Raw genomic sequence first — 27236 nt, 5'->3', positions numbered from 1 at the left:
GTACAAAATTTCGTGATGATCGGTTCAGTAGTTTTTGCGTAACAAACATCCCTACTTTCACATTTGTAATATTAGTAAGGATTATGTTCCAGTATCAAAAGAGGTTTTTGTATCACGTTATACAACAATTCAAATTCAAAATATCTTTATTCATGTAGGTCTATTACAGACTCTTATGATATGTCAAATCTACCATCAGTTCTGAATGAGTTCGAGATGATAGAACTGACAAGAAACTCAGCTCGTATTCTTTTCAAATAAATATTGTACATTTTTACAATAATACAGATCCATTTTTAAAATTGGAAGAATAAAGTGACCACTAGCATATGCTATTACTAAAGCAAATAGTCTAAGCAGTGTTCGTAACCCGAACAGATCAGTCCTCACAAGCAGCACCCGTTCACGAGTATGACGGATGAGCCAGCCATCATTGCCATAAAACGATAATGTTTTACATCACGATACAAACGATACAAACGATATTAGCATCACGTTAAACAATATAACTTTTGCGGTAGTGATATTTCGTGTACTAAGCATGGGGTTCTGTATAAAAGCGTTTCGACCCGTCCCACTCACCCGTCTGTTTCTTTTCTAGGGGACGAAACGACCCTCGCCAACCAATACACACTCACAGACGGCGGTGACGGGACGAAACACTACCTATGCAACACGTGCAGTCGCGTTTACAAGAAACGAAGTCTATTCCAACAGCACTATCGGCATGTGCATTTAAAACTTAGACCAAAAGTGCATTCTTGTTATCTATGCGGCATGAAGGTCCCTGGTCATATCCGGGCGTTCCATATGGAACAGGCTCATGGTGTACCGGCGCCAACTTGTAATGCGTGCGGGAAAAAATTCGCGTTTCCCAATCAGGTCAGAATCTATATCTTATATATAAAATTTTAGCGTCACTGTTAGTTACCATACTCCTCCGAAACGGCATGACCGATTTTTATACATATAAAAATATGTTCATATAAAAGTATATTCCATAGGTCTGAGAGTCAGCTACTATTTATTTTTTATACCCCTAAGTGAAAAGAAAGAAAAAAGAAAAGAAATTCATTGTTATCTAATAGTAAAAAGTATAAGCACTCGGGCGAAATTAGATTTGAGCACTAGCTCATACTAATCCTTACAAATAAATGCGAAAGTAGCTCAGTCTGAATGTCTGTCCAGCTTACACACATGTTAATGGAATGGTGCACTCGCCTGTGCTAACGGTAGTATACGCTGATCAGTGGAGAATGATAAGATTTCGCTGGCGGGACACCAGTGGATGATGATAAGATGAGCACGAAGTCAGATCAGTTAGTGAGATCAGTCATCGTGACAAACTCACCAGTTGTTAGTTACTGGTCGTATGCTATTTTATTACTATCGTAGTATTTAAAATGTGGAAACCGCATGGATTTCAAGCTGACATTGCTAGCAAAGGGGGGTCCACATTACGATTATTATAGCTATCTCATTCCCTCCTAAATAATCAAGTAATTCTTAAACGAGTATTATGTCAATCATTAAATTCAACAGGTGATACAACATCAAAAAGAGAACCATATGGGGGAAAGGTTATACCAATGTCCCAAATGTCCAATGACGTTTGCCCAACGTTCGCGACTGAATCGCCATCAAATAAAACATACCTCGGTGAGGGCGTTCAAATGCGATTACTGCGGTAAAGCATTTAGATGGAAAAAGAATCTGAATACGCACATAATGATGCACTTGGACGACAGGAGGCATATCTGTAAAGTTTGCGGGGAGGCGTTTGTGCAGCAGACCAGCTTGAAGTACCATGTAACGCGACGACATCCAGAATTTGTGTGACACCTTCACTTCATTAAAAAGAATGTTTCTTTAGTACAGGTACAACGAGAATCTTTATATAGTATAAAAAAGACGCCGCTGTCTACGCTTATCTTTTAAATCACGCAACGGATTTTAATGCAGTTTTCAGAAATAGATAGAGTGATTCAAAAGGAATATGTATATCTATAATAGACGCGTGTTATAGTATAGAACAAGCGAAGAAGTTAGAAGATTTCTAATGCAACCGTGTGAAGCCGGACGGGTCGCAAGTAAGAAATTAGTTGTACAATGACGACCTTATCCCAAATGAGAAATTTAAGAATGTGGATGGTTTTAAGGGCAGAGGAAGGCCGAAAAAGCGATGGAAGGACATGAAAGATGATACAGCAAGAAAGGGAATGAATAACGAGATGACTGCGAACAGGGATGAATGGAAGAGAAAATATCCTAAACTAATGGGGTAAGGAAGAAGCAGATGATGATAAAAACATATAGACGCCAATCAACTTGCTATAAAGTTGTGTTTCGGTTGGTTGAAGTTGAAATTACAAGATAAGAGGCATGATATTTTAGTCCTCTAGAACAACAAGGCATGAGTAGAATCATATTTGTTTCTTTCAAGTTACATAAAAGAAAATACAAATATATTTACGTTAAGAATTAATAATTATTAAAAGTTTATAAATAATAAAGTGTTATGTATCTATTAAACAGTATTTTTATTATATCTCAATAATATTATAAACGCGAAAGTTTGTGAGTATGGACAGATGTTTCTTACTCTTTCACGCAAAAACTACTGAATGGATTTTGATGAAACTTTACAGTAATGTAGCTTAGACATCAGAATAATACATAGGCTATAAATTTCACGCAGGTGAAACCGCAGGCAAATCTAGTATCTAATAAAACACATTGATAGTCGGAGTCATTATCAACTATCACTGTTGTCCACATTTCGCTTGGTAGTTTAGTATACAGATTCAATTGAGAACTGGCAAGAAACTCAATACAATTCCTTTTTTTAAAAATGCCTGTTCTTTATCTGGATCCTTGTATTTTTCAAACCGATATTCCAAGGCAAGGTTGGAACCGAAGTCGACCGAGTTGTCTTCAGACGCTCCAGCTTTTCGCGGGTTTGAAATGCCATCTGCACTGGCCTTTTTTGATCCGATGAAGTTGTAAATACCAGTTCTAATGTTGGCTGTATTAGAATAGTTCGAAAACGATGGTATTATGCAGGAAAAGGGGATTGTGAGTAATGGGGACTAGTGACCCCTTTGCTAACAATGTACCATGGGGGGGAAAGGGGACTGTTAGTAATGTAATGTGAACTGATGATCACATTGCTATTATATACCGCGGTTCCCCTTGGAAACCATCGTGATAGGATTCTTGGTGAATATGTCACGACGGGCTAACTGACCTGACCTCATGCTCATCTTATCATCCTCCACTGGTGCCCCATCATTCCATTATCATCCATAAAAAAACTGTGTACCATAACAAGTCGACCTCTTCTAGAAACCATTGTGGTCTCTTCCTGGTGAATTCACCACGGTTTGTAATCTTTTTTTAATATAATGCTGAAAAAAAAATATATTGCACACTATATACATCATGCGTAACAATATGTACATTTTGTCTTTTCAATAAAATCAATAATAACATTAAAACAAAAAAAGTAAGTATGTATGTCTTCGACCCCTCTCCATACAAAACCTGCTACTATGAACATATTCTACATTAACTAAAAAAGGTTTCGTAGATTTTCTTTAAACAAGTTTTGGATTTTCAATGAAACTTCAGTTTTTCACTAGATTTTAAAACAAGAACCTATCTTTAGCTTGAAACCTGATATTGGATGACATGAGACTTATAATGAATTTCCAGAATCACGAGAAATACTATTACTGTCATAATAGAGTGAGCCGAGTAGAGCGTACCGTAAATATTTATGGCAAAATTTCGATTAAGTATTGCTATCGCTCTTGGGTGAGGGGAAACACAAGGTCTCTGAATAGAGATAGAACGAATATTGAAGAATACCTATATTGTAATTTTATTGCCTGAACATGCTCCCCTTCAATGAATTTTTACCACTTAGCAAAAACTATTAATTCAAGCAGTATGCATATAGAATCAACCTGAACAATGGCTCTTCTTCTTTTTTAGGTTCCGACGTTGACGCCTACATAACAGTGACAGACAAACACAAACAGTATATGTGCAAGGCTTGCGACATATCATACAAACGGATATCAGACCTTAGGTACCACGTCATCCGAACACATCTCAAAAGAAAGTTCATTAAATGCAAACTCTGCCCTGATACGTTTATGTACCACAGTCAAAGAAAAGACCACATGTGGAAGTACCACACGCATCAGAAACCAGAATATTTATGCGGGGAGTGTAACCGTAAGTTTCGGAGGAAAAACACATTAGCTGAGCATATGATGGATGTGCACATAGAGAAGAAATGCTCAAATTGCGATCTGAAGTTCGTGAGGAAGAAACTCCTCTTTCATATGAACGAAGTTCACGACGCACCAATACCAACGTGCGGAATCTGTGGGTTGCGAACCCTACTACAGAGCGCTCTCGTTCGTCACCAGAGGAATGTACATTTAAACGAAAAGGACAAAAGATGTTCTATTTGTGAAAAGGCGTTCTACACGCAATCCAATTTACAAGACCACATGATCACTCATGATCAGAATAGAGTTTTTAATTGTGGTGTTTGCGCTAAAACATTCGCTAGGAAGGAGTGCTATAGAGCTCATTATCGGATACACACGGGAGAGAGACCGTTTGCATGTAATTTGTGTAATGCAGCGTTTGTACAAAGAACGAGTTTGAGGTTTCATATGAAGAGTCATCATCCAGATAAAGTTGTTTGTAAAAAAACTCGTGTATAACTAATTTATTTATTCTTTTTCACACAAATACATGGCGAACTTAATGCCTGATGACATTCTCTACCAGTCAACAGTCACGTTGGTCAGAGATAATGAGGCCGTGCACTTTAATCAAACTAATATTATAAACGTAAAACATGTGAGTATGGATGGATGTTTGTTACTCTTTCACGGAAAAACTATTGAACGGATTTTGTTGAAACTTTACAGTAATACAGCTTATACATTAGAATAACATATAGGCTGTAAATTTCACGCGAGTGAAACCGCGGGCACAGCTATTATAGTATAAACAGCTATATAGGTTATAATTCAATAAGATATTGTTTGGGAAACTACTCTGCTACCAAAATGTTAGGGAATTTACTCTCTGTATATATATAGTGAAAAATTAGTGGAAGCGTCAGTCACGTACCTGTAGGGTTCTGCGAATTTCTTGGGCTTCAGGGTCTCGAAGATATCTTCGCTAGCTTTCCAGTTTCACAGTAGGTTTCACAGTTCTAATTTATTTTAATTCACAACACAATGCGCGCGCGTCATGGCCGCCGTACAGTCGGTTCAGTACTAGGTAAGGGAGGGGAAGGGAAACCGCGGGAACACAAACTAACGGACTCTAATATAATAATCTGTGCTTACGATGGTACAGGGTAGATTTTGAACAGATATGTATATTGGACGAAATATAATGGTAATGTCAAGTGTGACGCAGATGAAGTTGCGCAGGTCAGCTAGTCATTAATATAAAAAAATACAGAAAATAATATAAATATAATAATAATCAGGGATGTCAGGGAGCTCCGTAACCGTAACCGAATCCGAAATAAAAGTTTCGGATAATATCGGATAGGGGCGGAGCCTAATAGAGACACGTTATGTAACTATTTTATTAGCTATTTGTATTTTACTTATGAAATTCCTTAAAAAAATATATCCGTATCCGAAATTTCATATCCATAACATCCCTAATAATAATATAAACATACTAATATATCCATACAAAATATAAAATTAAACTATAATAAATATTCATATAGTCTCATGGAATATATCTTCAGATAGAAGTTTATCTGATACTGTTAGAGAAATTTTGAATGAAGTCCACACAAGGATCTCTTCAAGGTGTATTTGGTTTGACATCTTCTAACTAATGTATGAGATATTAATAAAGTACATATAAATGAAAACTGTTTTAATCTTTTCACGGTTGCTTATAATGATTTACAATGATATATTTTATCTTAATAATATTATAAACGCGAAAGTTTGTGAGTATGGTTAGATGTTTGTTACTCTTTCACGCAAATATTTATTTTGCACCAGCCTGCGCTAACGGTCTACGCTGGCGGGGCACCAGGGGTGATAAGATGAGTATGAGGTTAGGTGAGTTAGCCCATGATGGTAAATTCTCCAATTTTTCATGAAGATTTCCAGGGTTACCACGTGAAGGTCGACCTGACAGTACTTTACTAACAGTCCCCGTACATAAACAGTACTACTAACATGTAGTGCCCGTGCTATCACGGGCATTACGTGATTACGTGATAATGTGTTGGTTCTGTTTTAAGGTATGCGATATTACTATGGGGTAACTCAACTTACATCAACAAAGCTCTAATCGTTAAAAAAAATGCATTCGCGCAATTTGCGGTCTGGGTCCCATTGACTCATGTAGACAGTATTTTAAGAAATTGAAGATCTTAACAGTTTCTTCATTATATATTTTGGAAATCGGACTTTTTGTAAAGAAACATCCTGAATTATTTAAAAAAATTGAAGAATGTAATAAAATTACTCAAAGAGATCCTACAAAATTGAGAATGCCTGCAGTAAATAGTGCGCTATTTCATCAAAATTGTAGAATAATGTGTATAAAAATTTACAACAAAATACCTCAAACTATTAGAGAAATGTCTTTTGAAATTTTTCAAAATAGATTACGCAACTGGTTAATTGAGAGATTTTATACAGTAAAAGAATTTTTAAATTTTGATGGTAAAATGAGTTAAGAACAGGATTATATTAATATAATAGTAATGACATAACAGTAATAATATTGACATATAATGACTAAATAATAATATAGATATAATAATTTCTTAAAATTGTATAATATAATAATGTAATATGCTATCTGAAAGACAGAATTGTGTAATTATTTACAGAAGCATAACTAATATAAAATTTTGCATATCTTCGTATAAGACGGATTGTATGGAACCATATGTACATTATAACATCTGTGCACACCACATTTCTCGCAAAATAAAATCATTTCATTTCATTTCATACTCCTGCGTTACCATTCCAGAGAACTAAGATGTTATGTCTCTTATACTGTAATCGGAACAGAGATAAGCAAGTCGCTTGGGGGCTGAAATAACCTCAGTCACACCTAGGCTGAGGTTATCCATAAAAATGACCTGCAATCCGATCACTGTTAAAGAACAATACGCATACTTGGTTTAGACAGAAGTTCAGATGGCAGGAAAACGGAGTCTCTTGCGGAATATGACGAACATCGCTAGCGAAATAGTTTGTATCAACAGTCTTTGTTTACACAAAGACGGTATCTTCGTTTAGTAGTAATTTTCCAGAACCGTTATATAACGCGTATAGGTATAAATAATTATTTAAATAAGAAAGTTAAGCACAGTGCGTCTAATTCCTATGACATATTTTTACTAATTATAACAAAAGACGTTGAAAAAAAGAGAACACGCCTTTTTTTCTCTTTTTTCAAAAGAATTCTCAATTTGGTAGTTATTTAACTTCAGTGCATATCACGACAATTCCATATAGGTATAGAAAATAATTAAATTTAAATTGAATAAAATTGTTTTTAAGCACTTTTAAAAACGAATACTAATCACAGTAAGATCGATATGGGAACTTTACTGTTTTTTTTAATAAATATTGTTATATAATATAAAAAAATAGAACAGTTAAACAATATACAATCTGAAATAAATATATATTATTATGATTTATTTATATTACTTTTTATATTACATGTATTATCCTGCAAACCGAAGCCACCACGCCGATCCGCAGCCAACAGGCGCTCACCAAAATTGCGGATCGGCGTTGGGATGTTTTGTATGTAAACACAAATCGCTAAGAATGAAGCTGTATTATGATCGATATAATCTTTAATTATCCTCAATGCAGTACAAAATATTTGGGATGTTTTGTAGTGTATTGATATAATTTATAAGTATGTATATATATCAAATTCTATAATTTATTAATAAACTAATAAATAAATGTCCACTTTAAACAAAATAAAATTAATAAGTGCATTGTAACAATACTATCTAACATTAAAACAATTATTTAAACAGTTTAAAACTAATATTTCATTAAATTTATTAGATAATAAATAATATGTTTATATATGGTTCATTGTGATGAGGAAAAACTGTTTTGGTGTTACGTTTCACGTAAAAAAGCCTAAAAGTAATAGCATTAAAATTTCCACCCAATATGTTGTATGACTAATGAATGTGACTAAATACAACATAAAGATGGCAATAAGTAATGTTATTAATATTATTAGCACATTATTATTAATTATATTACTGATAACGCATATAGTATAATATCGGTCAGTCATCATATTCCATCATATCAAACTCGAGGGTATTTGAAATTATCATTTGTTCGCAGTGCCGAACATCTCGCTCGAAGATGTGACAGATTACACAGTCATCAACGAAGGCGACAAACGGAAGTACAGCTGCAATGAGTGCTGTAGCATCCTAACCTCGGCGTACAACATAAAGAAACACATATGGATCAGGCACTTGAATATCATGAAGTACAAATGTCCACTATGCGACGCGAAGTTTAAGCATCACGATACAAAGACTCAGCATCTCGCAATGAAGCACGGCATGGAAGAAGTAAAAGTGGGAACGTCTAAAGTAATCAAGGAAGTCGAAACGTGCATTTGCGAAGTCTGCAAAAAGGAGTTTCCTGGCAAAGGAAGTTTGACCAGACACATGTATTACCACAGACCTATTAAATGCAAATTGTGCCATGTTGCAGTTACGAAACATAAAATGTTAGCGCACAAATCAACAGTTCATGGAGTTCCTTTGCATACATGCGGCGTCTGTGGTTATAAGAATAAGAGGAAACGGTTGCTTCTCGTTCACCAGAGAAAGGTACACATGAAAGAGAAGAATTTAGCGTGCAATTATTGTGACGCTATGTTTTTTGATAATATAGCGTTAAAAAGGCACATGGTAAGGCATAATCCGGTGAAGAGGTTCGAGTGTTCGCATTGTACGAAGAAGTTTGCTAGAATGAACACTTTGAAGCAGCATGAGAAGATACACACGGGGGATAAGAGGAAAGTGTGCACTATATGTGATGAACGATTTGTGCAGAAGGCGAGTTTGAATTATCATATGGTAAAACATCACCCAGAAGCATGCTAAAGAACTGTCTTGTAATTAGCTTCAAGTTACAAGTAGGTTCAAGAATAGAGAGTGTAGAGAAAGATGTGAAGAGAAGAATGTGTACACCACACATTCTTCTCTTCTCTTCTTTCATAGTATGCAGGAAAGTCGCTCTTTTCGTCTTTATAATAATAACCCTGGGTTATATATAGCGTTATCACACAGTCCAAAGCTAAGCAAAGTTTGTTCTAGTTCTAAACAATTGATAGAATACTGAAATACATTTCTTTTATAGATACATAATATACATTAGCCTCAGTGCTCTAGTGGTTTAGAACACCGCTTTAATTTCGATGGTCGCGGGTTCAATCCTCGTACGGTACAAACATTTTTATTCATGAGTATGATTGTTTGTAACAGTCTGAGTATTTTCTATGTATTTTATGTACGGATTTACAAAAATAACCTTCTTTGTGTTTATATATAGGCCAGTACCCATAACACAAGCTCTACTTAACTTGAGACTAGATGGCGCTGTGTAAGTTGACCAAGGCTATTATTATTAATTAACTAGCGACCTGTACCCGACTTCGCGTGGATGCAATGGAGACACTATATATATAAACCTTCCTCTTCAATTGCTCTATCTATTGCTGAAAACAACGTTAAAATGCTTTACATTGTTTAAAACATCTATGCGAAGGCAGCGGGAGTTTTTATTTTGTATACCATAGTATATAAAGATTATTTATGTTATTTTGTGATTTAATAAATTAATTAAAACGCTTTTTTATTACCTGATATTGAGTCTTTTCATTGTTCTTATTACCATCAGTTAAGCCGTATGCTTGATTGCCACCACCTTAGTTTACAAAGCAAGTTGCTTTGGTTTAAAATTTCTCTATGTAGTGCGTAACCTGGATGCATTAACAATTTTCAGCTTAAATTTAGAGTTTTCAGATACTTTGCTTAAGCAATTACCTAAAGTATATATACCCATTTCTTAATGTGAGCGAGTAAAAACAATATATGCATAATGACGGGCCCTCACTGGACATTGCAAGCTGAATAAGCACATGGCGAAATTAGGCCTTAGCTTAACATCAATGCATATTTTGCCAAGAAGAGGAAACTCAGTGGCGTTTCATAGGTAGTGACACATCCTATGTAGTTGTAGCTCACTCATGCATAAACGAAATATCTCCTTTGGAAAGTATACACTTTATCCTGAGGAGATAAAACCCATCGCTTCTAAGAATATCCTGCAATTCTTGTCCCTCACGGATCTAGGTAGCGAACTTTGAATAAGGGCGAGTACAATAGATCTATACAGGTCGCTGTGTTACAGGTCTTACTGATAGCTCAAACTAAAAAAAAAATGTTTAAGTCCGCGAGATTATAAAGACAAATATGAAAATTTGGGACAAGACTGGGAAGGTTCTTAAATTTCATGACTTCGAATAAATGTTTAAATATATATACTTCAAATAAACATGAAATTTTTTAATTATTGTCGATAAACTTAAAAATACTTATAATTTCATTTACCTATTAGTTTGGAACCTTATAAATTTCCTCCGGAGGAAATCCTTATGGTAATCCAAAAAAATCCTAGTTCACGAGTGTATTTAATAAATATTTGACGTTATAGGGAGATGAGAATCTTACAAATGTTGAAGGACCATTTGTGAGACCCCCGTGAGAAGGGTAAAAAAATCATTAAATTCGTGTGACGTAATTTATAGGCCTTTATCACCTTTCATATTTCCAGACTAAGAGTATGCAGTTTGAATTTCTCATTTGTATTACAGATTCATTCGTTCCACCCGAAGATATGACGGACTACACCATCGTCGAGGAGGGTAGCAGGCGAAAGTACAGCTGCAACAAATGCGGTACCTTACTCAGTACTCTAGACAGTATGAGGATGCACATAGTGGCCGGACATTTCAACATTATGACCTTTAAATGCCCCCTCTGCGACGCGAGGTTCAAGCATAAAGGCACTAAAACACAGCATCTTGCAAAGAAACATGGTATGGAAGAAATTACAGTAGCCGGGTCTAAAATTATCCGAGAAGCGCAAAAGTGTACCTGCGAGATATGTAAGAAAGAATTTCCCAGTAGAAGCTGTCTCACCAGGCATATACCCACTCATAAACTCTTCAATTGCCCGGACTGTTCTGTTGTCTCCACTAAAGATGAGATAGCAATACATAGATCAGAAGTGCATGGAATTAATATTCCAACATGCGGAGTTTGCGGTTACAAGAACAGCAAAGAATGGAGAGTGATCACCCATCAAAGGAAAGTCCATTTGAAAGAGAAAAATTTGTCGTGTCCGCACTGTGAAGCGACGTTTTTTGATGTACACCAGCTGAAGAAACATCTCGTAAGGCATAATCCTTTAAGGATTTTCGAGTGTTCATTCTGTAGGAAGAAATTTCCGAGGTTGAACACTTTAAGGCAACATGAAAAGATACACACTGGAGACAAGAGGAAAGTGTGTAATATATGTAATGAAAGATTTGTGCAGAAAGCGAGTTTGAATTATCACATGACGAAACATCATCCTGAAGCATGCTAAAGGCAATAAGAAAGGCTACTGTAATTTAGTTTCGTAGTACATATTAGTATTTATAATATAAATAAATGCCTTCAATTGCATGATATAGCATCATGTGTCGTTTAGTGGTTTAGCACACCGCCTTACTTTCAATGGTTGCGGGTTCGATTCCTCGCACGGTATAAATATTTGTATGCATGATTGGTCTGGGTGTTTTCTTTGTATATTATGTAAATATGTATTTACAAAAAAATTGTGAAGTATCTCTATAAGTTGATTAGTACTCGACAACTCTGGACAATTCACACAACGCCATCTAGTACGAAACTAAGACCGTAACTGAATCGAATGTGCCGTTTATGAGATTAATACTCACAAGCGCACAAACAAACGGACAATTCTATTAAAAATATATATATTGTGTCTTCTCTGAACGATAAAACAAGTCTTCCGCTAAAGAGACATTCTTCCTGGTCTATATATTCCTTTAAAAATTATAATATTTTTTAAACAGTCTACATATGTGTTTTCTTTCTAACAACCTTCACACCTAAATCTTAAATGCAGACAGAATCGAAATTGTATATAACTACATTACCAAACTGACGCACATTAATTACTAATGGATTTGAATTATTATGTTTAATTCAGCTACAATTAGCATGTGTGAGACCACAAACAAGGCACGGTACTTCCAAGGGAAAAAAGCTTATTCTTGTAACTATTGCGCAGAACAATGCTCCTTCGCTAAAGATATGCAAAACCATGTAAAAGTACATAAAATTAATAAATGCCCGCTCTGTGATGAGAAATATGGTGAAAATAAGAACAAAGCTGACCATCTCCTCAAGGAACATAGCGTTGAAGAGATTGTCGATGAAGACGGCAACGTGGTGCAAACACACACGTGCACTGTTTGCTGGAAAAAGTACAAGAAAAGGAGCCAGTACAATTCACATATTACAGTTCACAGACCTGTAAAATGTCGGAAATGCTTCTTGCAATTCGACAGAGATGAAATCCCGCAACATTTGAAAGAGGTTCATAACGATATGTCATTGACTTGTGGGATTTGTGGTTACCAGGTATACAAGAACTCCTTATTATTAAGGCATCAAAGGCGAGTGCATTTAAACGAGAGGAATTTGACATGTCACATTTGCAATATGGAACTGTTCGCAAATGGAGATCTGAAGAAACATCTCGTCAAACATAATCCTGTGAAGATTTTCGAATGCGCTCATTGTCAAAAGAAATATCCGAGACGGACGACTTTTGTGCAACATTTGAAGATCCATATGGGAGATAAGAAGGTGTGTCCGATTTGTGAACAGCGCTTTGTGCAGAAAGCTAGTTTGAACTGCCATATGATCATGTACCATCCTGAAACATGTTGATTTTATATGTATTACTAGACTACTACAACCTATTCTTAGACCTAGGAAGTCTAGGTCTAAGAATAGGTTGTTATGAATTTTTATGCCACTGAAATAACTATGCCCATTTCAATTTTTTTTATTTCAGGGATATATATATATTTTATCATGAGGCATTAAAAAAAGACTCCTAAATGTGTTCCCTTCTACCGAGCCTATGTTAGGCAAAGGAACGTTTGTCGGGTCAGAACTATTTATCGAGGAGTTTTCATATATTTTTTTTAGCCAAGTAAACAAGTTGACCGATTAAGTCATGAAGTGCCTATATAATTCATACATGAACTGTACCACTGATATGTTTTTATATGCCGTCTCTAGTACCTTTGTTGAGTTTAAACGTTCTATATATGTTTGTAATGTTCTTTAAAATAAAACGATTTTCTTCAAAGACATTTTTAATTAAAAATACGCAAAGATAAAGATGTATTTTGATTTTATGTTTATATTGTATTCTTTGGTTATATGCGTGTTGAGTTACAAATAAATAAATATTTATACATTTAATAATTCTACATTTTTTTTCTCATAATAACCTATATAGTACAACTAATTATTTTTGTATTTGTTTTATGATTTTTAGCAAACATTACCTACATAATTGTCATTGTGAGATCTAGCATCTAAGATGCAGGCACGGAGTAATCTAGATGAATTAAAAAATCTATCTGATTGCAATGATTCACTTCATCAGTTTCCGTTCCATTAAGTGGAACGCCTTTGTATGGACTGTTAGTGATCTCTGGTTATCAAACGTCTTGGTGCACGCTTGACATTTTAGTACTACTGGCCTCGCTCCATGCACCTTCACCTCGTGCTCGTTCTTTATCGTGTAATCTCCAAATTTCTCCCCACAGTAGCCACATTTATTTCTTTTATTCAAATGTATGTGGACTGCCCTCTCGTGGTCTTTCTGCTTGACCTTAGCATTGAAAACTTTAGAACAGTACGTACAAACGAAGACCCCAGTCCTATGTCTATAGCCATGCGTTTGCAGCATCCTTCTATTTATAAATCCCGCGCCACAGATCTCACAAACATAATTCCTGTAATGAACATTCATATGTTCTAACAACACTTTGAAACTATGAAATTCGTGGCTGCAAACCGCGCATCGCAAACTATCACCTTCAAATTTGAACGGTACTATGTGATTCTTTAACTTCTTATGTAAAGGTATATCGTGTAGCGTGATTAAATGCTCAATTAATAATCCTAAATCATCAATTGAAGTATTACAAATGTTGCAACATAAATATGTGGTGTCTAATTTAACTGTGTAATCTTTCATGGAATATTTTTTCATGAAGTGCGAAATGATTCCGTTGCTGTGTTTCTCTTTGGTGTGTTGTTTTAAATCTGACGGCTCTGGATACTGGTCGGTGCAAAAACAGCACATATACCCGATTCCGCCCCGGCACCTTATAGGCGTCGCGTTTGAATATAGAAGTAGCTCTTTAATGTTCTCTTGGTGTGAATGCGCTTCGTTCAATTTCTTTAGAACTATTTTCATTTTGGGCGGGGGGGTTATTTCGATGATTTTCTTTTTCACTAACTTCGAAGACTTCTTGTCGAATGTATAGATTGTTTTCTCTGATTTACCTGTAACAGAAAAGATGATTAGGAAATTTATTAGCAAGAGGCAAGTACATTTTTTCATGCATTACCCATCTATCCTAGAAAGAAACGTATTGGACTGTTAGCAATGATATTAGTGGTTAGTACATACTATGTCTGTACAATTATCACACAGTGCAACTAGAAACCAAAGTGATTAATTAGGTAAATGGTCATGATAAGCTACGTAACGACTGACCTCCTAATCTATCAGCTTCCACTGGTGCCCAGCCAGCGTAGACTGTAAGAGCACCATTATATTATCATTTTAAATAATGACCTTCCTGGTTAAGCATATATTACAAATCAAAGTAGGTTTAACACGTCTGTCTTTTAGACTTTCTTTCTTTCATAGCTCTCATTGTCACATTCAAACCCGTGCCGACGCCGTCTCCATTGAGCAGTACAGACAGTATTGTTGGTCTTTGTCCTCTTTGATAATGACAAATCTCAAGACGAGAGCGACCGTCTCAACCCAATGAGCCATCTAGACCAGTGTAGATACAAAAAAAATATTAGGTCCTACTAAAATTTTTTTTAGTTCCAAACTCATCTTTGAAACTCATTTGAACATGAACATTTTATAATAAAATGAATAGAAAAATAATTTCTGAGGTCGGAAAATGGATGAGGGTGCGTTTTAAAATTTTTTTGTTATCTCAATTGCCAGCATAAGTAATGGTATATGGAAAAAAGTTAATTGACAAACTTGTAGATAATAAAAAGATGTATGTAAGTACATTTATTTTGATATAAACTCAAACCTTGAGGTGAAAAATCTAAATAACCAAGTTTTTGAATTCATTATTCTTTTATAAAAAATAAATTACAAAGTTTTTTTTTTTTTTTATTTATTTTGGTACAAACAGTCATTACAATTATAATTACAAATATATATATATATAGATAGTTAATAGACAACGAGTACCGAAAAGTATTTTTTTTTAGTATTACATTAATAAGTAGTGTTGACATAATGAGCCTAGATATTAAGGTTAGATTTTTTTTACATTTTATATTTTACTATAAACAGACGATACAGTAACATGAAATATAACAAAACAATTATAACATAGACAGTGAAGAAAACATAATTATTAATTATTAAGTAAACAAAAAATACCCAAGTACCTACATTACAATGTCTGGAAAGTAACTAGTACATTTAAAAAAGAAAAGACAAAATCTACAAATACATAATTATTGTGTCATATTAGAGACAATTCAATTTTTGTATTACTTCTCCTTGTTACTTGAAAGCTTACCTTTTTATGTCTGAAACATCGGATGTATATATGTAATATCGAAAAAGCACCCTAATTTTCAATCGAAAGTTCTCACGTCAAAATATCTGCATTTTTAAAAAGTTTTTTAGGTTAGGTAGATGGGCTTTTTGTTCGCTTAAAATCTACATTCTGATTGTGTAAAAAATTTTTTTTTTTTGTTTATGTTGTAGTGACGTAGTTTATCTAAGCTATTAGGTAATTTACGTCACTATGTTAAGTTATACTCCACGCGGTCTCCCCTGGGAAATGTTGTGGTTACCTCTTGGCGAATTCATCACAAAGGGCTAACTAATCTGTCTTCATTCTCGTCCTATCATCCTCCACTGGTACCCCACCTTATATCGGTCGCTATAGATATGTGTAGGTTAGGTGATTCACCATTTCGTTAAAAAAAGAACTTTTTTATGACATTATTTTTATTATGCTTAGAGTCTACGTAATAAAAAACATTAATAACATTACACATTTATTTATTAAGCACGAAATAATGGCGCTGATATATTTCTATTTGAAAAAAAAGAAATAAAAGCGAATAACTAGAACAATATGGTTTTTAACAAAAAAACATTTTATATTACATCGTCTTACCGGACTTGGAACAAACTACTTTTTGTATTTGACTATAAACTCATTTTTTTTTTCATTATTTACATGTTGAAAGATTCCTCTCTCATAAAATCTTAAAATATAAAACGCAATTTTACTGATATTTTAAAACGATCTTTAGCGTCTGTATTGTTACCGCTATTATTTATGTTATGTTCAGCTGGTACTGGCAGCGACAGGAGGAGGAAGATTAAATAACGAGTCCAGATTGTTGTTATGTACATATTTATAATTACGATGAATATATAGGTATGTACAAGAAAGTGATTCGGTCTCGAATGACAGGCCTGTTATTTTATTCTTCTGTCGTAACTAGGCAACGGTGTTGCCGCGCGATTATAATTAATTCGCCACAGATCTGTCTGTCTGCTAAGATTAGTGCTTGTTAGCTTAAAGCGTTTAAACGCGATGAGCGCTTCTTTTATGTATCAATAATTTATTTCGTATAGTGTAGCCTTTATCACAGAAATCGCATATGTAATTTCTGTAATGTTCATCGTCCATATGATTTTCGAGAGCGTCAAAATTGACAAACTCCATTAAACAGTTTCCACATTTTAAACCATTCTCATCAAATTTACACGGCACCAATTGATTTTTTATATGCAAATGAATCACTTCCTCGTGTTTATTCTTTAAATGTTCCATTAACTCTCTTAAATTGTCTATGCCATCGTCGCAAGTGTTACAAAAAAGTGAGGTTATATCCAAGTAAACAATAAACTTCCATAGCGAGCGGTTTTTTAAAATCTCCGGTTGCTCCTCCTTGTGTCTTAGCAATGTGTGACTTTTTAATTCGGACGGATTATCGAATTGTGCTAAACAATAACCGCATGCATATCGACTGTCGACTTGACATCTTATGGGAGTTGCATTTGAACATCGCAAGATTGTTTTGATGTTGTCAAAATGTAAATCTAGTTCTGTAAGTCGACCCATGGTGAGTGCACGTTTGGAAGCATGTACTGAGGGCTTGATGGCAATAAATGTGGAGAAATTAACGCGTTTGTCTAGAGTCAATCTCGTGTTGTCTATGGTTGACTGCGCCTTTTTCTTTGACGTTTGATCTGAAAAGAAAATTAAAGAAATATGAAAGTCTTTTAAGTTTAAGTAACTGTATTTACTGGATACAATGAAAAGTTGATGATTTTCTTTATTTGATGTTTTTTTATGAATGACAATTTTTTTTAGTGAATCTCCCTGCCGTTGTACAAGTGGAGGGCGCATATAGTCGGATCAGTTAGCTCATTGTGATTGAATTAAACAGGAAGTAACCTCGATGCTTTCTAATGGGGACGGCATGGTGGTCGAACTGACATCTTATATTTATTTCTGACTACCATGATGTCGATAACTCACAATGTCTTTGACTACCCTATAGGAAATAGAGAGGTAATGGTATGTAAGTTTCAAGACCGTATTTTAAAAAGTGAACTTCGGAACCAGTCTACCTATTTGAGAAATTCTTTCACTCTTTAGTAAGTTCTACAGTGATATAGACTATGTATACAGTCTTTGTTTTATATACATGTATGTAATATATGAATATAAAACAAAGTTATGAGGGTACAGACAGGGCAGGGTAGGTAGTAGAGGGTACAGGTAGCCGAAAATAGTCTAAAATATGTATAGCTTGTACTATGAGTACATTTGATAGAAATAAACACGATTTTCTTTTCCTTTTTATTAATAACCCTGAACAATTCATACAGAGCCGTCCAGTCCCAAACTAAGCAGAGCTTGTGTTATGGGTACTACAGAACTGACAGATATATTTATGTAAATTTGTTTTTATAAATATATATCATACATAGAAAAGAGCTACAGGAAAAGAAACAATTACACTCAGGATTACAAACATGTTACAAACATACAGAAAAACATCCAGACCAATACAAACAAATAGAAGTAATCACGTATTCAGATGTGTATATCATTAGAATGACAAACAAGCTAAGGGCCCACCCAATGGTAAGAGGTTACCATTCATGAGTTGTCATTCCGAAGGAATAAGACGTCACGCCTTTTATCCTGTAATTTCACTACCATATTCCTCTGAACCACACGATACAGACTTGCATGTCTAGTGTGTGGTTCGCCGTAATGTGTATTGAATGTAAAAGTGTTTTATTGGGCAATAAAATTTATTATTATTATTATTCTTTATTTTTTCTCAGCTTTTGCTGGTTTTCTCCACACTTACGGGCCGAAACCAAGTAAGTGCAGAGTGTGTGTATGTGTGTGTGCGCGTGAGTGTGTGTGTACTTATTGTGTGCCTGGTGTGACTGGTGTTATATCATTTTCATCGATTTCGAGAAATTTTCGGACTGTACGACAGGTATTTAAGATGGCAGCCTTTTGAAGGGTGATGTAAAGTGTTTTTATTATTATTATCTCCCACGTCAATAGCTTACAAATCAAGCTGCTTGGCGGGTAAAATAGGTAGGACTGGAATACCAAAGTAGACGATTTTTACATAAACATTTTACGGGAATGGAACCTACAACTAAAATAAAATAAAGCAGTGCATAACTGCTACACAAACGAAGCTCAAGTAAAAAAATAGGAATTAAGTCTGGCCACTCTTTCCTGGTAAGAATCGGACGAACCGTGCCGACAATGCCGTTCGATTGCCGCATTGGTTGCTGCACTGTAAACTCTTTGGAAACGCCAATCGAATGTCGTCGGAACTGTATCTAACATTCTGAGCCTACAACCCAATGCAGGCTTAAAACTAGTGAAAATCTTCGAAATTTCTCTTTGGCATTTGTATATATGACTTCTTCCAACAAATTTACATCTCTATGAGTGAGAATATAACCAATGTGCGTTTTAGTTACTATTTTAATAAGAAATCTATATTACTTCTTGTTTTTGGATTACTCACTAATTCATATGTTTTGATTTCACATGACTTTTTAGTGTACAATGTTGCACGAATGCCTGACCGCAGACCGTACACGCAAATCTCCTATCGTCCGCATGAGATCGCAAATGTTGCTTCAAAGAGTTCTTGGTCGAGTACCATCCACTACACACATGGCACTGGAACCTCTTCACACCAGTATGCACAATCAAATGATTATTCAAACGTCCCTTCGAGAAGAATGTCTTTTCACACATATTACACTGATGTTTTCGCTCCAGCAAATGATCTTTCTTCACATGCTGCGTCAAAGCTCTTTTGTCTCGGAACGACCGCACACACGCTTGGCATTTATACATAATCTGTGGCATATCGTGCTTCTTAACCATATGGTCCATTTTCGACCAATAATCCGTGAATCTTTGATCGCAATATTTGCATTTATGTTTCTTTAAACCTAAATGTGTTCTTTGTATATGACTGTACTTATTTTGCTCACAATCAAATGTTTTATCACAGCGACTGCATTTAAAGACACCTGTTGCATGAGTTCTCTTGTGTCGGACATATACTCGACGTGTGATGAAACCTGCGCCGCAAATATCACAAACGAAGTTCCTAAAGTGTAGGTGCATATGTTCTTGTAGTATTTTAAAGTTACTGAACTCAGTGACGCAGACGGCGCAACGTAAAACTTCAGAATTGAAATTAAACGGTATTATTTGATCTTCTATATCAGTATATATATTAATTTTATGTTTTTTCTTCAAATGTACAGTGAAATCTTGTAATTTTTCAAATGTTTCAACACACAGTTTACATTGTAAGTTAGTGATGTCTAATTTTATAAGCAATTCGTAATGTTTAGGCAATTTTTGACTCTTAACATCCTCGTGCACTTCCAAATAATGCGTTTTCAGGCATATTGGCTTTTGGAATCTCTTTGGACAGAAGTGACAAGCGTATCCATCAATATCCTTGTTTTTTATGAGTGTTGCGTTTGAAAATATAAGAATATTTCTCAAGTTCTCTTGGTGTTTCATTGCTTCTTTCATTGGTGGCGAGATACGTTTCCGTTTCGGAATACTGTCTTGAGATTCACTTTTAAGCTTCGTTTCTTTTAGTTGTACACCTACAAACAAACATACATATCAGATAGAGAAGAGCATTTAGTTTATTTAGTTTGTAAAATAGTCGTTTTAATTTATATTTTAATCTAAATGTTGGAGGTAGACATTCAATATTTTTCTTATTTTTATTTAATTATAATTGCGTACAAGCTAACGGACCGCCTAATGGTAAGTGATAACTATCGCGTACATGCAGGAAAATTACCACGGACATCACGTTACCATGTAATAAAGCGGTATTCCTGATGTTATAGAAAGAGTAATGTTGTGGTCCAAGTTGTCTATCTAATACTAGTCTATGGTCAAACATGACACAATAAATGAAATTCTGAACAAGTTAGTTTTAATGTAATCCAACCTTTAAACACATCATTATAACAAAAGTGGAAGATGTGATGCCTCCGTACTGTTAGTAAGAGAACTCCAAATAGGATAGACAGAAGTTCTGCCAAAGTTTAAAGTTGTGGTGACCTCAAATTTTGACATGCACACATTTTGTATTTAAACAGATCTCAGACTCTTGAGATCTATGTAAACAAATAGGTAAGCATAATATAACTTACTAGCTGTACCTGCGGTTTCACCCGTGTGTTATGTTACTTTGATGCATAAGCTTATATTACTGTAAAGTTTCATCAAAATCCGTTCAGTAATTTTTACGTGAAAGAGTAATAAACATCCATACTTACAAACTTCTGCGTTTATAATATTATTAATATTCAGATTTAATTACTTTGTTTTTAATAATAAGAAGAAACTACAGTACATATATTAAACTAGTTTTTAATAAAATATGTGTAAAAGAATATTTATTAAAGTTTTTTGAAAGATATACGAAAAAAGTCACAGCAAAAATTACTGATAATGCTTGCTTGATAATAAAAAAGTAAAAATCATTTTGCGATACGGCAGGCACTACAAACATTGTCTTTTTTTGTGAGGGGCCCATTTTGTGTATTTGAAATCTAATGTCCGAAATTATACTCCTAACAATATTAAAAATGTGTCAATTTTTAAAATTATAGGTTTCATTATGAAATCACGCATAATGTGATTACATAAATCAGATCCAGAACGTTTCAAGTTCTCTTCTACTCACTCTTTATCCTTACGTCCTTCCGAAAATCTCTTGTTTTCCATTCATTCACATTCCACTAAATTGTATCACAATTCCTTTACTGTAACTGGTATCAAGTTATGGAACTCGTTACCTGTAACTATCAGAACTGCAAAGTCCATTCATATATTTAAACGACTAGTAAAAAACTTCGTCCTCAATATTTAGATTTCATTCAGTATGGCATTTGAAAGAAAGAAAGAAAGAAAGAAAGAAATAAAAATATTTTATTCAGTGCAATGTAAAAATGTGCATTTTGATTTATATTTAGTTTATTTTATTTTACTTTAAAATTATGTATTATATTCGTTTATAATGTGTATGTAGTTCATGTAAGTGTATCTAGTTTAATACATATATACTTATTTAAATTATATATATGGCAAATAAAGGTATTTACCTCTCTCGACGTTTCGACTAGGTTGCACTAGCGAGAGAGGTAAATACCTTTATTTGCCATAAAATTATTCGTGTTAAGACCCGGTTAATAATTTAAATAATGTATATTAAATACGAAAGTTTAAAAAAAAAAATACATATATACTTAATTATTATTGTTTATATAAATTTTAAATTCATATTCTACTTATTATTATTTTCCTTCATCAATATATATTTGTTATTTTTTACTTTTCTTCTTTATACATATTATCTACCTGTTCATTTTTCAATACGTTTCCCTAAGGTTGCTTTAAAAAGATTGCTTTCAGCATTAAGGCCGCCTTATTGTAACGATACATGGTGTCCTTTATTATTATATATTGTTTATGCCTTTTTCTTTACTGTGTGTTACAAATAAAGTATCTATCTATCAAATTTACTGAAAGATAAAAAATGTAACGGTACAAAAGAGAAAATGTGAACATTGTTATCGTTAATTATTGGTGAGAAGGCTTCGCTCTGCTAAATGACCTGACATAATGGTCATCCTACAATTTTCCACTAGTGCCTCTACTGGTTCCCTTCTTGTGCTAACATATACGAAGTACAGAACGATGCACTATTCCATTATGACCCATAAAAAAATAGCCAAGTATATATTGACGATATTTAATAATCATACAAAGATCTATAAATCGAATATTAAACTTTTTGTTCGTGCTTCGACCACATATGACTTTTCCAGCTGCATTTCTGAACAAACGCCTGACCGCAGAACGTACATGCAAATCGTCTGTCATTATTATGTATCCGCATATGTTCTCTCAAAGTATTCTTCCTACCATACGCTTTATGGCATACTTCACACTTAAACTGCCTTAACCCGGAATGCTTCGTCATATGCTTTTTTAAGCTACTATTAGTAAAAAATCTCATATGACACTCTTGACATTCATGTTTCCGCTCCAACAGATGATCCTTCTTTGTGTGTCGAGATAATGATCTCTGGTTTTCAAATGTGCGATCGCATCCCTTACACTTTAAAACCACAGGCTGTTGGCCGTGCACTTTGACCATATGACTTAACTTCTTACAATAATCGACAAATCTTTCCGGACAATATTGACATATGTTCCTCTTGTCGTAACCGAGGTGCGTTATCTTCAAATGCCGCTGCATATAAACGTTGTTCGTGAACGTTTTGTCACACTGTGCACATTTATATTCCCCATTCTCGTGCGTCCTCATATGATGTTTCAATAGTCTTTCTATAACAAAACCTGTTCCACACACTTCGCACATGTAATTCTGGAAATGCCTGCTCATATGTTCCTGCATTCGCTTGAACGAGGTGTGAGTAATTTTGCAAATAGCGCAGCAAAGTTCTTCCGAATCGAATCTAAATGGTAGTATTGGGTTCTTTATGTCAGTATAAATCTTTACATCATGTTCGAGATTTAAATGTGCCATTAAATCGTTCAGGTCGTCTAATTCCTTTTTACATAGTGAGCAATTTAGAAGAGTTATGTCCAATTTAACAACTGTCCTGAAGAATTTTGGCGTTAGATGTTTGATCAGTCTATTATTGTTGTGTTCTTCGTCAAAATGCGTCTTCAGATTTTTGGTTTCTGGAAACTTCTTGGGACAGAATCCGCAGCTGTATCCGTTGCCGTCTTTGCTTCTTATAGGGTTAGCATTGGAGTTAATGAGAATGTTTTTAAGGTTTTGTTTTATCTTAAAATATTGGCTAGCGTTGCCTCCTTGTGGAATACGCCTGAGAGAGAGATCGCAGTTGGCTTCAGTCCTTGATACCTTAGTACCGCTTGCAATACCTATAAAAAGAAATTGTATTATTGTACAATATTTTCTACATTACTGTAACCACTGCATCGATTCCAGAAATTCTACGCTGTTTGAAATGTACATTATTTTAGACTGATATAATGCTTAAACACATATTACGTTACTATATATAAAAGTCTCTAAGTTGTACGACATTTCTATTCGTCAGTATGATTGTTTCTATTGGTGTGGATGGTTTATATATATACAAAAAATATCTAGGTCTTACATTAGTTGTGAGCGGTCTCAAGACTTCGGTGGTATAGCAGTTTTAATAAACTTGAGAGTTCTGCGTTCCGAATGATTGGTAAAAATGTATTTAAGTATATCTATTTGTTGTTTAATACTCATAGTAATATTTGTACTAAACAACTGATAGATATACAGTAATATAAGCTTTGCTTTAAAAGAGGATTGTTTGTAATAAGTATTATCACGTTGCAATCAATACACTTAATCAGTACGACCTCCATGTAGTCCCTGTACCTCTTGGAAACTTTAGTGGTTAATTCTGAATAATTTTTACAATGTCATGCTCATCCTACCATACTCTATTCTGAGAACGTATAGCGTTAATGGTGTGTACCATTCCATCATCAACACACAAAAAATGTACTGTTAATCTCCTTAATTTTTTTAATAAGTTACGCCCTTATTTTCATAGATTGAAGGTCCATGCCCTTTTTTCATTCTTTTTCTTTAACCACGCTTTTTTTGCTCCGCGAATATATGTATTGTGGCTTCCCGCAGTTTATCTTATATGTTTTTTTTTGTTTTGTTTTTATCTAAATATACATATAACATAATAATAATATATTTATTATTATGTTATATGTATATTTACGGTATTGTCCCCGCCTACACTACGCCACTAAGGAATAGGACATCGTCGACTATATCCAGTTCAAGAGTAACCTAAACCTGAACGTGATACAATCTGTATGGAAATCGAATCGTAACGCGAACTTCAAAGCGTTTATGGCCCAGGTCCGCATTAACATGCTGTCCACCTTCATGAAGGAAGACTACTGACCGAAGAGAGCAGTTTGCCGGAGCTACTGTGACAGATTGTCATAGTAAGTGTGGTGACCACAAAAACAGTATTAATATTTTATTATTTTCTGTATTTGTTAATCCTAAAGGTATATATAATATGTGTTAATATTATTATATAAATAATATTAAGTTGCCCAAAGTAACATATGTAATTAAATATATTTAGCTTAATGAAATGAAAAGGGCGGATTATTAGTTTCTTTTGAAGACACTTTTATCTGTACTTTTTCTGTAGAGTTAAATATTATTTAAAAGAAAATATATAAATAAGGCATATATACCTTAATAGCTATATGATATACATTGATTTTCCCGGTTCATTAAACCCCATTTCTTGCCTTTCTAAATTATTTTTTGAGATTAAAGACAGCCTCTTACTTCCTCGTGAAAGATGACTATATCTTTCAAGTTATAAGTCAGCCTTTAGTCAGCTAGCGTTTGACTGCAAGCGACTTCGTCAGTTACTTTTTATAGCTATGTTTAGGCTTATTTATTTGGAAATTTCAATAAAATCCATTTAGCTGTTTAGTCGTGAAGAGGTTATAGTAATATGTAGACACACTTTCGCATTTACAATATAGTGGAAGTACATTAGCCTTTTCTTTTGAACCAAAATCTTAATTTGATAGAAAGCAACAAAATATTCTAATATCTCAAATGTCTTTTAAGATTTCTAGTACTTCTTGATACAAATAAAAGCAATCATATGATAACATACATAGCGTTTATTTCTATATAACAAGAAATTCATAAATACATTTTTCAAGAGCTTCCAGAAGTTTTAGCCTATACTAATCCACTATTTGAGACGTCTTCACCATGCTTCGACAACATATGACTTTTCCAGCTACATTTCTGAACAAACGCCTGACCACAATATGTACAAGCAAATCGCCTGTCATTAGCATGAATCCGCATATGCTGTCTCAGAGTATTCTTCCTTCCATACGCCTTATGGCATACTTCACATTTAAACTGCCTCAAACCGGTATGTTTCGCCATATGCTTTTGCAGGCCACTTTTGCTAAAAAACGTCATATGACATTCTTGGCACGGGTGCTTTCGCTCCAAAAGGTGATCTTTTCTTGTATGGCGGCTTAGAGATCTCTGATTATCAAAGGTTCGATCACATGCTTTGCACTTTATAACTACGGGAGACTGACCATGCACCTTCACCATATGATGGACCTTCTTCCAATAATCAACAAACCGCTCCGGACAATACTGACATATATTCCTCTTGTCTAACCCAAGATGCGCTCTTTTCAAATGCTCTTGCCTTTTAAGTTTAGATGTGAAAATTTTGATACACTGCTCACATTTGTATTCACCGTTTTCATGCCTCTTCTCATGCTTCTTCAATAGACGTTTTGTTACAAATCCGGCTCCGCAAACCTCGCAAACGTAATATCCAAAATGAGAGTTCATGTGCTCCTGCATTCGCTTGAAGGAAGAGTAGGATATTTCGCATAAAGCACAACGGAGCTCATCCGAATCAAATTTAAACGGAACGATAGTACTGTTTACGTCTGTGTACATAGTAATCTTATGTTCAACATTCAGATGCGTTATTAGTTCATCCAGTTTCTTTAAATCTGTATCACATAAAGTACACTTAAGGAATGTTATATCCAGTTTAACTACAGATTCAAAGAATGTATGTGATGTATGCTTAATCAGTTTATCATCGTTGTGCTCTTCATGATAGTGCATTTTCAAAGTTTTGGGTTCTGGAAACTTCTTTAGACAGAACCCGCAGCCGTATCCATAGCTATCTTTCGATCTTATTGGGTTGGCGTTGGAATTCAGTAGAACGTTCAGGATATTTTGTTTGTTCTTATAGAAGTCTGAGTAGATGCGACGTTTTGAGATAACCTTGGGATCTACACTGACATTTCGATCGGCTCCATTTGTCAATATGCTAGTTCCAGTTGCAATACCTACAAAAAGAAACGTTATTAATGTATATATTTATTTTGAAATAGATAATAATGATTGGAGTAGTGTCGTATCAACATTTATAGATGATGATGGAAGATTGTGAAATTCTACCGGCGGGAGCGTGGCTCTTTATGAATTATGAATAATAATAAAAGATAATAATAAAATTAATGTATAATATGTATTTCATTACGTTTTATACATTAATTTTATTATTATTACAGTTACTTCAACTAGGATTCCTGAGAAT

General features: G+C 34.4%; 5 protein-coding genes across 8 annotated transcripts in view; 3 read left to right on the top strand and 2 right to left on the bottom strand.

Annotated features, from left to right (window-relative positions):
- Positions 1–9453, top strand: part of LOC131850262 (zinc finger protein OZF-like) — a 31651-nt gene extending 22198 nt beyond the window's left edge. The window contains exon 6 of one of the 2 annotated variants that reach the window (XM_059200449.1): positions 8409–9453. In XM_059200449.1, the coding sequence (XP_059056432.1) occupies positions 8409–9184 (776 nt within the window). In that variant the 3' untranslated portion in view covers positions 9185–9453. Of the gene's footprint in view, positions 1–3996; positions 5660–8408 lie in introns of those variants that run through there. The other variant, XM_059200450.1, reaches the window with a different exon arrangement.
- LOC131850270 (zinc finger protein 287-like) lies at positions 796–11794 on the top strand. The gene is made up of 2 exons (XM_059200463.1): positions 796–882; positions 10957–11794. The coding sequence occupies exon 2, from the start codon at positions 10980–10982 to the stop codon at positions 11730–11732; it is 753 nt and encodes a 250-aa protein (XP_059056446.1). The 5' UTR covers positions 796–882; positions 10957–10979; the 3' UTR covers positions 11733–11794.
- A 579-nt stretch (positions 11795–12373) lies between these two features.
- On the top strand, positions 12374–13202 carry LOC131850233 (zinc finger and BTB domain-containing protein 17-like). The gene has a single exon (XM_059200402.1). It carries the CDS (start codon positions 12374–12376, stop codon positions 13106–13108), a length of 735 nt encoding a protein of 244 aa, XP_059056385.1. The 3' UTR covers positions 13109–13202.
- A 262-nt stretch (positions 13203–13464) lies between these two features.
- Positions 13465–16761, bottom strand: LOC131850269 (zinc finger protein 250-like). Its single transcript, XM_059200462.1, has 2 exons — positions 16699–16761; positions 13465–14746 (listed from the first exon to the last, which is right to left on the bottom strand). Exon 2 carries the CDS (start codon positions 14655–14657, stop codon positions 13827–13829), a length of 831 nt encoding a protein of 276 aa, XP_059056445.1. The 5' UTR covers positions 14658–14746; positions 16699–16761; the 3' UTR covers positions 13465–13826.
- An 868-nt stretch (positions 16762–17629) lies between these two features.
- The window catches only part of LOC131850255 (zinc finger protein 260-like), a 63761-nt gene continuing 54154 nt past the window's right edge, over positions 17630–27236 (bottom strand). The window contains exons 5-6 of one of the 3 annotated variants that reach the window (XM_059200438.1): positions 19541–20651; positions 17630–17720 (exon numbers count right to left, since the gene is read on the bottom strand). In XM_059200438.1, coding sequence (XP_059056421.1) covers position 17720; positions 19541–20651 — 1112 coding nt within the window. In that variant the 3' untranslated portion in view covers positions 17630–17719. Of the gene's footprint in view, positions 17721–19540; positions 20652–22425; positions 23980–25789; positions 26986–27236 lie in introns of those variants that run through there. The other 2 variants (XM_059200437.1, XM_059200434.1) reach the window with 2 other exon arrangements.

The sequence above is a fragment of the Achroia grisella genome, unplaced genomic scaffold, assembly GCF_030625045.1.
Source record: "Achroia grisella isolate CSIRO2021 unplaced genomic scaffold, CSIRO_AGI_Agris_v1 utg719, whole genome shotgun sequence".
Lineage (NCBI taxonomy): Eukaryota > Metazoa > Arthropoda > Insecta > Lepidoptera > Pyralidae > Achroia > Achroia grisella.
The sequence above is the reverse complement of the archived record's forward strand: the minus strand, read 5'-3'. Positions and strand labels throughout refer to the sequence as shown.